Below are 15,956 nucleotides of genomic sequence, written 5' to 3'. Positions count from 1 at the left end.
AAAACAACAACAACAACAACAAAAAACCTCTTGAATCACTATGACTATCTTAAAGATTCTAATTTCAAGGAAATAAAAGAAACAAAGAATGTTGGAGGTTTTATTTCCATGTATTTCCATGATCACGGATCAGATCTTAATGTTATTTCTTAAATTAGGCAAGCAACACACTAACTTCTCTCCCCAGAGTAAGTTACCAGACAAATAAGGACAAATAAGTCCACTGTAAAATAATTACTGTGGTTCTAACTGCCACAATTGAAAATCTAAAGATGATTCATCTCTTACCTCAATGGAGGGTGGATCCTTTCTTTTTTTTCTTATCCAAGCTGCAAAATAAAAATCAAGTGGATTATTTCCAAGATCACAGATAGTATTACAACTCAAAGCGATATTGACTTTGTAACAGAAAGCAAACATTTATATAAAGATTTGCCGCAACGTGGCAAGCCAATATAGCATTTCCCAAAGTATCAAGTCCCAACATGTTATGTCCTATCAGCCGTCACAGAAAAAAGAAAAAAAACACGTTCCTGTTATGAGAGCTTGAGCACAGCTTACACACTACCTAGAATGCCAGAACAGGACTTAAGGCCCAGTCTTTTGTTAAGCTTGCTATGCAAAAAAGCAGTTTCACCCTGAGAAAACAACACAGTAACTGCTGAAAAGTATGAAAAGCTTTAGACTACTTTGAAGAAAAATGACCCCTGTATATGCCTCAGGCACCATTAAAGTTTGAAACCTTCTTATAGACATTAGGGCTGACTACAGTTCTTTCATGGGGTGTAAAATATAGACCTAAACTTGCATAAGCTCTGTCTGCTCAGTTGCAGATAGGCTACAAGGTTTTACCTGTTGCATCAAGGGCGAGGTAGGATAACAGAGGGAAAGAAGGGATGCTCCCTCAATCTCAGCAAATTCATGTTAGAAAGGACAGCAGTAGAATTACAGCTGTGACAGTGTTGGTTGTCCTGTGATTTTGGTTTCTCATCATGAACTATAATCAATAGCTGTACGTCTGTTCCTACCACAAGCTGCCTGTCAGTGAAGAGCTGACTGGAAGCAGCAATCCAGGGGGATTCCACTGCAGACAAAGAAGTGGCACCATGTCCAATCTTGCTTCATTCATCCACCTCTTAGAGAAATTGTTAGACAAACAAATTCTCTGACTGTGAACAGGTCAATATGCATCTCTCTTCCAAAGTACCACTACTGAACTGCAATGTTTTATCAAAACTGCTGAATCTACAGAATTGCTAGGTGCCAGTTAGTATATTTTGTAGACATTTTAATTTTTTACCCACTTCTACTTTTCAGATGAATGAGCAGAAGCATACAAACAGCAGTGTGCAGGACAAACGTTAGGAAAGCAGACGAAAGGCAAAGGATAATTGTTACCTTGCTTGAAAATTAGAACAAAAATGGCATTTTTATTATCACACATACACCATATTCCTGGTCATTCCTTTCAGAAATGCTATTTGGAAGGGATTATTTTGAATTTTAATCTTCCATTTCCACTGGATTTTGAGGAGAACTGAAATAAGACAAGCAGCAAGTCCAAAGCACAAACAGCTGCATGGAGCCACAATTTCACCTGACTACTGAAAATGCAATTACGCATACAATGAACCACTAACACTATTCTGCTTCAGCAACATGATGAAACTGATTTTAAGGAGGAGTAGCTTAAAATTAATGCAAGAATGGAATTAAAACAGGAAAAATGTCATTACACAGCTTAGAAATCAGCCTTCATGGCAAAGCCATTAGCTCTAATTCAAGGTTATAGAGTAAAAAAAAATAAATCTTCGATTACATGAAGCGTCTGTTGTTTGTTTCTTGACAATTTCTGAAACACCTTTTCTTAAAATGGTCATGCATATGCTTATGAATATCAACACCTGTCAACTCTTCCTAGTAGTCTTTTGGTCCTAACAAAGATAAGATCCAAATATGCAACTGGGGGGAACTGTCTTGAGTACTGAATAGCAACATCAAATTTTTTACAAAAGTTTTATGGTAATAGAAAGCAAACCGGCCCATTACAATAATCCAAAGCATTATGTAACTTGTTTTCATTCATTAATATATCACAGTCAGTACAAACACTCAAAAACAACCAAACCGTCTTCTATTTATTTCTCCTACTATTATCCAAATATACAATTATCAACATGTATCCATTTAAATTCACAAATAACACATACAGTTACCATGCTCTCCCACAATATACAGTTATCATCTCCCCCACAACATCCCCATGGAGAAGCTGGCTCTGCCCATGGTTTGGATGGGCATACACTTCATTGGGTGAAGCACTGGCCGGATGGCTGGGTCCAAAGAGTTGTGGTCAAAGGAGTCAAAGCCAGTTGGTAACCAGGCACGAGCAGTGTCCCCCAGTGCTTGGAACAACGTCACTTTTACTTAACATCTTTATTAGTGATCTTTATGAGGTGACTGAGTGCATCCTCTGTAAGTTTGCAGTCAACACCAAGTTGGAATGGAGTGTTGATCTGCCTGAGGGGAGAAAGGCACTACAGAGGGACCTGGATAGACTGGATCAATGAGGCAAGGCAAACAAGTTTCAACAGGGCCAACTGCTGGGTCCTGCATGTTGGTCACAGCAACCCCACACAACCCTACAGGCTTGGGGAGGAGTGGCTGGAAAGCTGCCTGACAAAAAGGGACCTTGGTGTGCTGACGGACAGTCTGCTGAATATGAGCCAACAGTGCACCCAGGTGGCCAAGGAGGCCAATGGCATCCTGGCTTGTATAAGGAATGGTGTGGTGAGCAGGACTAGGGATGTCATCCTGTCCCTGTACTCAGCATTGGTGAGGCCTCACCTTGAGTGTTCAGTTTTGGGCACCTCAATACAGAAAGGACACTGAGATTCTGGAGCAGGTCCAAAGGAGGGCAACAAGTATTGTGAAGGTCTTGGAGAATACACCTTTCAAGGAGCAACTGAAGGAACTGGGGCTGTTTAGTCCAGGGAGGAGGAGGCGGAGGGGAGACCTTATTGCTCTCTTCCAATATCTGAAAGGTGCTTACAGTGAAAGCTCCACTGGTGACAGGATGAGGGGAAACGGCCTCAAGTTGTGCCAGGGCAAGTTCAGGTTGGATGTCAGGACAAACTTCTTCACAGAAAGGGATGTTAAGCACTGGAACAGGCTCCCCAGGGAGGTGGTTGAGTCATCATCCCTGAACGTGCTTAAAAACCACTTGGATGTGGTGCTCAGAGATACCATTTAGCAGAGGGTTGTAAGAGTTAGGGTACTATGGTTAGGTTGTGGTTGGACTTGATGATCTTGAAGGTCTTTTCCAACCTGAGCAATTCTATCATTCTATGATTCTGTTTTTCCTCTCCATCTATAAAAAGCACTAGAATACATGCAATATAGGAGCTATCAGCTTTAACACGTCAGGATTACAAACTTTGTTCATTTAAGTCCACATAAAAATTGCTGGCACAAATAATGGAAACCATTTTCCAATTTACTACAGGTAATTTCACTTTACCATTCAAATTACCATTCACTGTATCTCTAATGAAATGCATCAGAAAATCATTATTTAATGAAAAATTTATTCACTGCTGTGTAACTGAGAGGGACGTATAACAAAATGTACTAGAATCTTTTCTTAAGACTAGAATCTCTTCTTAGTCATAAGATGAGCCTAGCTTTAATATACAATATTTCCTCTGCAAAAATCCATTTCAGAAACATTTTACATAAAGCACAGACCAAGATACAAGATTAAAAGCAGAGAAATTTTCATTTGAACTCAGTGCATTCGCTCTATTTTACTTCAGTCTCAAATAGTTTTGTCAATACTTCAAAAGCAACACATTTTTCTAATTCTAATTTTAATTTTATTATTATTATTATTTTTAGATCACACATCTGACAACTCTTCAGGGGGAAGAACAGGAGGAATTTAATATACTTAATCCCAATGGTTTTCAGGTGAAAATATTTTGAACATCCTATCTCTGATTCCCGAACTGTCAGCCAAAATGCTTCAAAATGGCTAAAGCAGCAAAGTTTACATGTACATATTGACTGCAACCAAAACATGCTTGTCTGTCATCCAGGCCCTCCAAAGCTTTAGTAAAATGAATTGATTGCCTCCATTTCCAACTAATTATGGTGGTGCTTTTAATTTATCTGGATGGCATTTCCTGCCTTCTGCATGCATTGTAATGCCACTTCTGTCTAAAAGGAATTTTGCAAGATATCTGGATGTTTTGTACCTTAAGACCCTTGTGTTCTTTCACTAGCACTCATTTGCATTCTTATTAGTATGCACAGGATTTTCACTGAACTTCAAGACTCCTACTGGCACATAAGGCACTGTAATGAATGCAAAAGTGAGCATTCAAATTAAGACTACCATTAATCACTGAATGTTACCAAGAAAAAAAACAAAAGACAAGGAGTAGATGAGCTTTATTGCTGCATGAAGCATGCAATCTCAGGAATCACTGTAGGCATGTAAAATTGCCGATCTCCTCTTGGGAGCACTACTGACATGTCCTGAGGAGGTAAATTACGTATTCTATGGCAGGTCAACATTTGGAATTAACATTACAGAAAGGTTATCTGTTGGCTACATCCATATTGCCTAGGGAAAGGAAAAGCATACTTCTTTACCTTGTCCTAAAATACAAGAGGCAAAGCAAAAATACATAATCTTCAAATTGTGTGCAGGGATTAGAATTATTAGAACAACTTAGGTTGAAGAGGCCTTAACAATCATCCAATGTCAACCCTCCCTGCCATAGGCAGGGCTACGCCCCACCAGCTCAGGCTGCCCAGGGCCCCATCAAACCTGTCCTTGAACCCTTCCAGTGATGTGGCATCCAAAGTTCCTCTGGGCAGCTGTGCCATTGTCTCACCACCTCCCATGTAAAAAAATTCTAACATCTACCCTCATTCTTCCCTCTCTTAGTAGGTGCACAATACTGGTTCATGTACAGCTTTTCATTCACCAGGACCCTGAAGACCTTCTCTGCAGGATTACTTTCTAAATTCAAAACTACAGTGTAGAAAGTGTACAGTCAGTTAATGCTAAAGAGAATACAAGGAATTACAATTCTATGTTTACAATATGGAGTAAGTTTCAGTTCAACATAAGCCTTAACGGACATTCAAGCCTTTTGTAATATCCACGGGTCTGATTAAATTCAGAAATGTAATCCTGAAGACGACTTTAAAAATAGTATCTTTAAGAGAAAAACTCTGAGAAAACCTCTCAGCCCTATACTCAGTAAACCTCCAGGACTAACATTCAAACATCCTCTCCTAAGTCTGAGAAACAGCCTGCACAGACTGAGCCTGCAATCTGGTACATCTACTTGCTTTATAGCTTCCTACTCGGCCTCAACCTATTTAATGTTTGTAACTTGATAAACAGAGCTACAAAATCAGCCCCTTAGTTTACTAGTTGTACAGGCAGTATGTCTTAGAAATACAATGAGATTTATCCTGGACCCCCTTCAAATTTCAACTCAGGCTCTCACAGTCCCTGAGCATGACTGATTTCATACAAGTTTTTGGCCCTTAAATATTTCCAGGGACAGTACTTTTGTTCATATAGATTACAAGACTTTTTTATAGCCATACAGCATGAAGTAAGGAAATGACTGGCTTTACATGACATGGTCACAGTGGATTAGCTACAAGTGACAAAGCTGTGCCTGGCAGAACCAAGCACAGGTGAAAGCAGCTCTCTAGAAAAATAAAAAAAAGGAGTGGAAACAAAGCAGTACAGATTTTAGCACAATTCTTCAAGACTGAGAGGGCTGGAAAAGAGAATGCTAGTGCTTAAAGTGTGGGCAAAACTGAAGCAGAGACATTGTAAATGTCAGAGCACTCGCATGCTATTTGGAGAGAAGGCTCCTGGAGAAGTAAGAATGTGCCTGGCAGAGAGGACTCAGAAAACAATATTCATCCTCACCCCCCTCACCCCCCCCAAAAAAAAAAATTAAAAAAAATTAAAGAATAAAGAGAGAACTAGATAATAAGATAATAATAAGAAATATTATAGAGACTTATTATTATATATATAATCTTATACTAATCTTTTAGTATTCAGAGGAAACATTAAGTGCTTCAGAGATCCTCCTGAGCAGCCTTAGAATATTTGCTGGAATGATCAGTGTACACAACAGCATGAACTATTAAGTGAACACCCACAAGAAGAATGCACTGGGAATTTTTCAAATGTCTGGATAGAAGATAGCAGACTGAAAGTGAAGCACAGACCTTGAGAGCCTGGGAAGAATCACATTTCCCCTTTCCTCTTAAAGAGAAAAACTAAAAGGATAGAGTTACAAAAAGCCTTCACCAAAGTGCATCTGAAACCTGAGTTAAACTATCCCCACTCAGTTGCCTGGCTTCTATAGTGTTACTTGAACTCTATAATCTTTCCATAGGATCATAGAATGGCGTGTGTTGGAAGGGACCTCAAGAACCATCAAGGTCCAACTCCCCTGCTGCATGCAGGGCCACCAACCTCTAGACCTAATACTAGACCAGGCTGCCCATTTCTTACTCAGAATTTTTTTCATTTTACAGGAGGCAGGAAAGAAGTAGAGAGCATTCCACATCACTAATTCACATCCCAATAAGTAGCAAACACACCAGAAGTTCCTGAACAGCTTGTTCATATACAGAATTAGTATTAGTTTTGGCTACTGAAAATTACTTTAAGTTTCCGAAAAACTCTTTATGATGATTAAATTGACAATGAACAAAAACTAAAAAATTGGTTAGCTCTTTTTTTTTTTTAAAAAAAATTATTTTTTGAGGAATTCCTGTGTTTCAAGTTTCCTTGATTATACTGAGTTTGTAAATCATACTTAACATTACTCCTGAGTAAAAGGAACAACATACAATCCTGCTTTCCTTTTTCTCTTCCAAAGGCTACTCAGTTAAGCCTGAGGAATTTCTCTAGCTTCTCCAAATTTGTCTAAAGTTTTGGGACATAGAATGAAAACTGTCATTCAAACAAAACAAACCAAAAAACATTCATTGTTTTACAGGCTCTCCAACTCCCTACAAGACTGTGAAAGGAAGAGTACTAGAAGTCAGATACTATCATTAAATTAATGAAAAAAAAAAAAGCCCCATCACTGTGCCACCAATAATTGACCTGACCTGCAAACTGACACCACAGTAAAGGCATAATTGGCAAGTTTAACACAGTTTTGGTTATTCTATCAGATCCCCCTCAAGTACAAATATTTTCACATTTAATAGGAGAAAGCCATAATCAGGCAGATTTCATTTCCCTTTTTACTACATACTGACTTCCTAAACACTATTTATCCTTATTTGTAAAGGAGTCCCTTTAAGAACTCATATCTAAGCAATTATAAAAAAGTAACTCGAAATGAAAGAGACTGCCTATTCACACTGTAAGGCATTCCACTAAAAAAATTAATCCAAATTCAGTGACAAAATTATCTTGAAATAAAACCAAAATATTTGAGATTTACCTTCCCATTCTGTTGGAAAGTCACCCATCTCATACTCGTATGCTTGCCGATTTACTGCTTCTACAAACCTTCTTTCAGGTTTAATTTGTCCTACAACAAAAGAGAGAAAAGGAAAAAGAAATAGTTATATATATACATACATACAATGTTTAAATTGCTGATTATGTTACCATTTTGAAAGAACACAAATGTAATGATGCCTGAAAGATAAGAAATGAAGGATTTGAATAGCAAGAAAATGATTACCACCAAGATACCTATTTGAGATGCTATCTATTTCAGTAACTTCATCATAAGTTTGTATGTTTTACCACCCACTTGGATTATTAATGGCCCAAACTGTCTACCTCATTTTACCTCAAGTCTGATACTCCTTCAGAAAACACTTTTCTAAGGACCTGTCAATTAAACCTGCTTTTCCCTTCATTCAGATATTTTCCACATACACATTTGCTGTTAAGGGTTCAGAAACTTGGAAATGCTTAGAGGCAAAAAAAAAAAAATAGCAAAGAGTTCACTGGTGAGCTCTGCCAAGTGTTCAAGCCACATCAGTCCCATTGGTGCCAACAGCTCTGAGCACGAGTCTCTCCACATGCATAACAACTAATAGTTTACTGGATTAAAAAATGAAAAACATTAAGATCACTCTGATAGGAAATATTCAATACATAAAAAGAGGAGCCACCGTGGAGAACCTGGATCTACATCCCCCTCAGATTCTGCAACAGCCAAAATGGAAAAACTAAGGTTTAATTGGTGATACAGAACACAACAGATACACTGCCTGAAGAATACATAGTGACCATTTAAGATTTTTAAAAATATATGTAGAATTGTTTAATCACTGCAGCCTTCACTTTTTAAAGTCCTAGAATCTTTATAAACTAGTAGATATTAGAAAATATTCCCCAGCCTCTTTGAGTCAGACCCACGAGGCTGCTACAATTTGACATCCTGAGGAAACACCAAAATAAATACCCACCTAAAACATTTTTTTTTCCCCCACATTGAGAGGTAGTCATTGCAATTTATTCATCTCTACATACTATTTTTCATTGTTAAGTTCAGCAAAACAGTAAGAACTTCCATAGATTTTGCTGATCCTGTATGAGTCTAGAAATTAGCACTGTTATTCATTACTGTAAAGTCACCACATTTTACTGCAAACACAGGACCGTTTAAACAATTGCTGCTCTGGGCAGCCTGGTCTAGTGGTTGGTGACACTGCACATAGCAAGGAGGTTGAAACCAGATGATCTTTGAGGTCCCTTTCAACCCAGACCATTGTATGATTCTGATTCCAGTTTCTTACAGATACAAGAACAGTGAGATTAAACTAACACAAACAAACATAAAGGAGTGTATTTTTCCATCTCCTAACACAAACTGTGATTGATGCTGTATCAAGGATATGAGGATTCACATCCTCAAGTGAAGTGCATTCTTAACTAATCTGCTTTTCTTCACATTGTTCTGAAAGCCTTCATTAGACACGCAAAAAAAATCCATTTCCCACAATTAGATTACATGGTAAAGCCAAAGTCAGAAAATTATTTCCCAAACAGGTTATTTTGAAGAATAATTGCAGAGAGACATAAACTTCATCAGTACTACTGTGCAATTGTAAAGCACTTATGACATTGATTAATTTAGAACTGTTGGTTGTCTTGTCCCCCAAGTTTCTTTCGTTAAACCTCCACTAGCAAGCAATTTATGTAGGCTTTTTCATACAAGATCAGACCGAAGCCTCTTTAGATTTAATAAAAATCTTTGACAGTTGAGAGAACTATAGAATTTTTTGTTGCTGTTGGTTTTGTTTTTGAGTAAACAGTTGTGGTCATTGCTACTGCAGCTCAAGAAACTTCACTGGTAAGCATATACATAGGAGGCAATTACAAAAAGCAACATAAGAACCACTATTTACCATTAGTATTTCAAGTTTTGTGAGCTTGGATTTTATAAAAAAACAAAAAATGCAAGGAATAACAGCCAAAAATTCATTAAAAAAAAAATTACTTCAGTAAGAATTTGAGAATTAGGAATACTTGCATAGGGTGATGAGATACAGCATCACCTACACAGAACTCTTTAGCGTCTTGTCACCTCTTAGGAATTACAAAAGATCAAGAAGTGGCAACTATGTAGATGCCATCACTGTTCTTGAGAATAAAGGTCACCTTAGAAATAGGGACACAGACAAAACATAATATCTGTGCCTCTGTATTCAACATGGATGATGACTTCCGGGACACCAGATGGCCTGTGGTGGAAAACCATGACTGAAGGAATGATTAACTCCCAGGCAACCCCAAACTAGCGTGAGATTTGCCACTCTACCCAGATGCATTTAAATCCATGGGACTGGCCAATGTCATAGCAAGACTTCTCTCAATTATTTTTGAGTTAATTAGGGAATCTGAAGAGGTCCCAGTTGAATGGAAAACTGGGAGACCTTGTTCCAGTTTTCAAGAAGGGCAAGAAAGAAGACTGACAATCACAGGTCTGGCAGTCTCACTTCAGTGTCTAGGAAACTTATGGAGAAAATTATGCTAGGAGTTATTGAAAACCAGCTGAAAGACAATGCGGTCATTGGTCACAGGCAGCACATTCATGAAGGGAAGGTCCTGTTTAATTAACTTTATTTCCTTTTACAACAAGGTCATTCATCTAGTTGACCAAAGGATGCCAACTGATACTATCATTTTGGATTTCAGTAAAGCTTTTGTCTTTCTGGACAAAATGTCTAGCATGCAGCTAGACAAAAACATAATGCAATAGTTATATGAGGGTGGCAGCCCCAAACAGATAATATACCATTACAAAAAAATCTCTGTTTTGTAAATTAATCTACAATAAACATATTGGAAGCATGCAATATCACAATCCTTTTTCCAACAAAGGTGCAAATAAAGCTAGTACAAACACCACTTCTTGAATAGCTGGTGGATGCCTGGTGCTCTGGCATGTAGAAGCTTACTCCCAACTGGTCTTTTAGTTTGTTTTGGTCTATCAGATTCAAGAAACTGTTTTCTACCAATTACTGCCAAAATGTGAAATAATAATAATAATAATCCAGGAATGAAGTACCACATATTTTCTGTAAATGTATGAAAAACCTATTTAAAACAGGGTTTTAGAATGTATAAAAGTGAATTTAGCAAGTAGTTATGAAATGGCACAGTAACTTGTATTTCATAAATAAAAAGAATGCATGAAGATAAACAAAAATGCAGTCATGCAGGGAAGAGAAATGGCAAATGACAGCAAGGGTATGAGTTGTAAGTGAAAAGAAAGTTACAGCTGTGGAGAACATCAATTAAACAATAAGACCCAACAAAGCAGTGTTACATTCTGGTTTGAATGATGAATTATGTTTCAATTATACATCATTCACAAACTCTCATTTGCCATCTTTTTCTTTTTTTTTAAACAGTATAAATGGAATTATTACAGTTGGCTGCACTAAAGGAGCTAATGCTATATTTTTTTTTAATAAGTTTTTAAAAATTTTACAGAAGGATTACAGGTTTGAGATTTGCCAAGAACATTCAGTAATATACAAGGCCTGAACCCAGTTACAGTTAATATTATGCACTGTACTTGAAGGATTAGAGAATAGTAGTATGCTATTTTGTTTGCTTTCCACTGCAGAGCATGTAGAAGTAAAAACAAGAGCACAACTTCTGAAATAAAGGGTAAGGGTTATATGTTATTTATTATATCATGAAAGTTATTAAATTATGCTTCACAGCTGTGTTTGCACTATCTGGTATAGCTCAAGACAGAATATTTGAGAGCAGACAAAAGCAATCAATTAAGCCCACTATCCAGTCAGGAAAAAAAAACAAAGATGCAGATACATCAATATACCACAAAAAATAAACTTGCACTATGGTAAAGTACCTGCAAAGCAACTACACAACTCTTATCAGCATCTCAGCTAGATGCAAACAGAGTTCCTAACATTTAAGACAGGAGACAGACTCCACCTAAGCACACCAACATGGCTCTGAAGTTGGTGGTGTGGTCCGTAATTTATTTATTTTTTAACAGGCCCTATCTTTAAACATTGATGTCAACCTGACACATGCTGAATGTGACTATTTTGTTTAAAACAACAACAACAAACCTCTCTCTCTTCTCATCCAGTAGGTGAAGTAACATTCTTCAGGTATTGCCACGTGCTTCAAAATAACAAAATAAATGCACATAGGAGCTTAATTATCATTGTTCACATTTGGATATATTTCCATATCTTTTGGTACTTCAAGTCAATAGTATACAAAACAATATATATATATATATATACACACACATATATATAATATATATATTTAAATCACCAAAAGTAAAAAAATCTTTACTTGGTTAGAGACATAAGAAAAGCAAGTGTTTCCAAGTGTTACCATTTTGGCACATTTTTTTCCTTTTCTATTTTTTTTTTTTCTTTTAAATGAGATCAAATAATACTTCCTAAAAAGTACAATCACTTAGTGTAGTAAGACTGATAACAAAGAAGCCTTCAAAAGCTTAAAAAATCTGCCTGAATTAACTCTTACTGCATACTGCTAACTACTTTTTAACCCCTGCTTCAGAAGTTTGTGTCTCTATGCTGACTGGCCTGTGAACACCCACTACTGAACGTGTTTTCCAATAATGCTCATACAGAAGGGAAACAAAACAAATCACAAGAACATTTTAGCTGATCTTGGTCAGACAAAAGTGGTGCAGGCAGTGAAGAAGGAAAAAAACTTTCATAAAAACAAGGTACTGCAACGACGTCCCTTTATTTAGAACACCACAAGAAAGGAGTGGAACAGGGAAAATCTAACCAAAAACCAGAGAATGTTTTCACATGAGTCAACCCAGGAATTCATCTCCTCAAATTTGGGAGTTTCCATGGTCATGTGGCATGTTAGTAAAATAAATGTGCACAAAAAAGCACCATGCAATCCTCTCTGGTTAGTTTTTCTGCTTTCCCAGTTTGACTCACTAAATAAAAGCAAATACAGAGGTTCATGAACTTTCAAAGTATGCAAATACCTAACCAAGTACCTACTCAAAGGTGTGCCTTGTGATTTTCAAATATTTTGCTGTTATTGAATGCTAAAGTAGTAATTGCAACAACTGAAGCCACTAAGTATATGTAGAAGCTTCTACTTGAGAGCATTTATGTTGATGCCAATGAAAAAAACAATGAGATCGAATTGCAAACTTTATACTCACATGGCTGCTAAAAACCTTTACAGAAGCACTTGACAGTTCAGGACCTTTTCAGATACTTTTCAAAGACTCCTAATTTCTTAAACTGTATTTTAATTTTCACAAGACTAAAAATACAATTGTGTTATTACACTTCCCTAACTTAATATCTAAAATGTAAATTCATAGAAATGATGATGTTCATAGAGATTCTTACTAAGGCAAAGTTATCAAATTAATCTCATTAAAATTCCAACACACTCCTTTCTGATTTGAGAAGATAAGATATGTGACTCTCATGTCTTTATACTGAAATGCCACTTAACACTTATATTCTTAAATATCTCAACAGGCTAAGAAGCTGTAATGCTGTTATGGCTACACACAACCTGTGTTTCAACATACTAAAGCATAATTCTGCAGTGAAACAAGAGAAACGACGTAGCTCTTGAGGAGAGCAAGTGAAAAATCACCTTCTCAGCATGTTCAAGTGAGACATGGCATGCAAGAAGCACTGAATAAAGCTTGAAGATGCTTTAAATCAACTAATATATAAAAGAAACAAACAAAAAAAAAACAACAAACACATACAACCTTCCCGTAAAAAGTCGTACAGTATCATAAGACTCTCCAGGCCACATCCTGACTTGCATTTGTCAAGAAATGACATCAGTTACAAAAACTCCTTTATTGGTTTCTAGAACATTCACATGTCTACTGATCTCAGAATTATTTTTGTTGACACTGCTTAGCTTGCAAGACATGATGAAACTGCAGCAAACACTATGAGGAAAATGATTCTGAATACAACTTGGTGGGTATAGCTACCTCACTGTGCACTGGAAGTTAAATGTGCAGTACTCAATGCACTGAGATGAAAAATGAATACTTCAACATTCACCTCTGATGTAGTCCTTAAAAGCACAAGTATTTTGAAACACAGATACTAAGGAAGTTGTATTCCCTCAAAGATGATGATAATTATGATAATGTTTCTACTAAAAAGGAGATACTTCAACATTTAAAAATTTTGCCCACTCATCTGCTTCAATGGAAACACAAAGGGAAAGCAAGACAAAAATTCATTTACAATAGATATGTCTGTTCAATTATATTATGACATGTGTCTCAACACCATCTCTTACTAATTGTTTTGACAACCTCATCCTGTATTTGTGAATGCAAACTTCCTTTTTTAAAAGACCAACGTAATGAGACTTCTTACTCAAAAAGAAATACAGGTCTTGCATAGCCTCTCATACACCTAAGTATGTGCCTACGAATGTGATGGAGCAAATGCATGTTGAAGAGATGAGATTTTCACCCCTAACAGAGATGATCTACTTCTGCACATTCTGTTAGCATTCATTCTCAATCCTGGGAATTTATTATAAAACCAAATTGCCTATGTGACACCTTCTGTAATTACCAGTAGGAGTCTTATTTTTCCGCTTAAGGACACTTTTTGATTTGTAGCAGAATTTTACATATCATACAGATTAGTAAATGTATATTTAAGTATCAAATTCAGACACTTTTAGTTCAAATCAATTAAACTAAGATATAATTTCCTTCTGGCTGCCTGTATTTTTCTTTAATCTTGGTCAGTGCAGGACCTTATTACAAGTAATTTGCTACTATAAGGCTAAGGAAAAAAAATGCTAGCCTCACAATTTCTGTCATTTTTCCCTCACTTCCCCTGCAGGCTGCTATTGTTGATGGCCTTTATGGAAATATAAATTCAATCAGCAGCTGCAAATTTCATGAGACGTCCATCTTCATGCTGAATTTCCAGTTGAGTGTCAAAACAATCTGTGGATTTCTTCCTGATGAAGCATACTTTGAATTGTAAATTTCTGCAATTTTCTCATGTTAGAATTTGAGCTGCACTAAAATAGAGACAGCCCAGATATGGAGCCTACAAGCTAGAGACAGGTCATTTTTCTTCTCATTTTCACTGTCATTGAAAGGGTTAAATAATAACCCATGTTAAGTGGTTTGTTTAAAAAAACCTTTTACATAAAAAAATTATATCACTTTTTCTATTCCTTTTAGTTAGAGAATAAAATATATATAATATATAAAATATATATTTTATAAAATATATAAAATAGGAAGGCCTTCAGTGTATTCCAAAGGCTTCTCAAATCAGCCGTGAACTCTATTCATTTTTGAGTATTTTGCATTCATATATTTATATATATATTTTGCATACATATTCTATGATTACATGATTACAATTAAATGAATTAAATAACCCAGCAATATAGACATATATGATAATACTCAAGCTTAAGTGCTTAACATAAGGTAACACTTAAAATATAGGCACATTTTCAATAACGGTGCAAACATCAAGCCAGCTATGACAGTGTCACTGTCAGAATCAAGAATAAACAATATCTCACTGTACTTAGAATCCTCTCTTTCCCTCTCTCCTTCTGAGGCAGCTTTGAGTCACAGAATCACCAAGTTAGGAAAAGATCTCCAAGATCATCCAGCCCAACCACCCACTCACCACCACTAAACTATCTTCCTTAGGACCACGTCTACATTGCACTCATGGACAGCAACTTAACCACCTCTCTAGACAGCCCATTCCAGCACAAGACTGCTCTTTTGAAGATGAACTTTTTCCTAACATCCAATCTGAACCTCACGTGCTGCAACTTCAGACCATTCCCTCTCATCACTAGTTAAGCAGGAGAAGAGGCAGACCTCCACCTCGCTACAATGTCCTCCAGGTAGCAAACTCCTATAGTAAATGCTAATTCTGTCTGCAGACAGAAATGTATTCTAGTTCTTTCCACTCAGACACAGCTTCCAAACATGTAAGTCTCTGTGGCTATCCATCTTCACTCACTTCTCCAGAGTACACGTATTTTTTCTAAATTCTAAAACAGTATCTGAAAGCTTCTAAAGCATCATGAACCATCTACAGGTCTTCCTGAAAGTAACTTACATACGTGAGAAACATTTGGTCATCCTACTGACAACTATTGGTAGGCTTCTTTAGTCACAACTTAAAAGTTTTCATTCCTATTCTGAATGTGTTACTATTCCTCACTACTGAGAGGTACCCGAATTATAATGTAGAACTATTTCTTTTCAATCTGAAAAGTATCAAGAGATACCAGGAGGTATGCAAGAAAACAAGCAAGAAAAATCAACAGATCATCATATCTAAAATTGACAGCATGAAGTGTTTCGGAGATAAAAAATATTTTGGGTTGAACATCTCTTCAGGGT

At 36.6% G+C, this 15,956-nt stretch overlaps 1 protein-coding gene across 1 annotated transcript in view; it reads right to left on the bottom strand.

Annotated features, from left to right (window-relative positions):
• The window catches only part of NDUFAF2 (NADH:ubiquinone oxidoreductase complex assembly factor 2), a 34,073-nt gene that overhangs the window by 10,614 nt on the left and 7,503 nt on the right, over window positions 1-15,956 (bottom strand). The window contains exons 2-3 of the mRNA XM_072359350.1: window positions 7,506-7,595; window positions 289-329 (exon numbers count right to left, since the gene is read on the bottom strand). Coding sequence (XP_072215451.1) covers window positions 289-329; window positions 7,506-7,595 — 131 coding nt within the window. The remainder of the gene's footprint in view (window positions 1-288; window positions 330-7,505; window positions 7,596-15,956) is intronic.

Source organism: Excalfactoria chinensis, chromosome Z (genome assembly GCF_039878825.1).
Source record: "Excalfactoria chinensis isolate bCotChi1 chromosome Z, bCotChi1.hap2, whole genome shotgun sequence".
Taxonomy (NCBI): domain Eukaryota; kingdom Metazoa; phylum Chordata; class Aves; order Galliformes; family Phasianidae; genus Excalfactoria; species Excalfactoria chinensis.
This window is presented reverse-complemented; position numbering and strand designations above follow the sequence as displayed.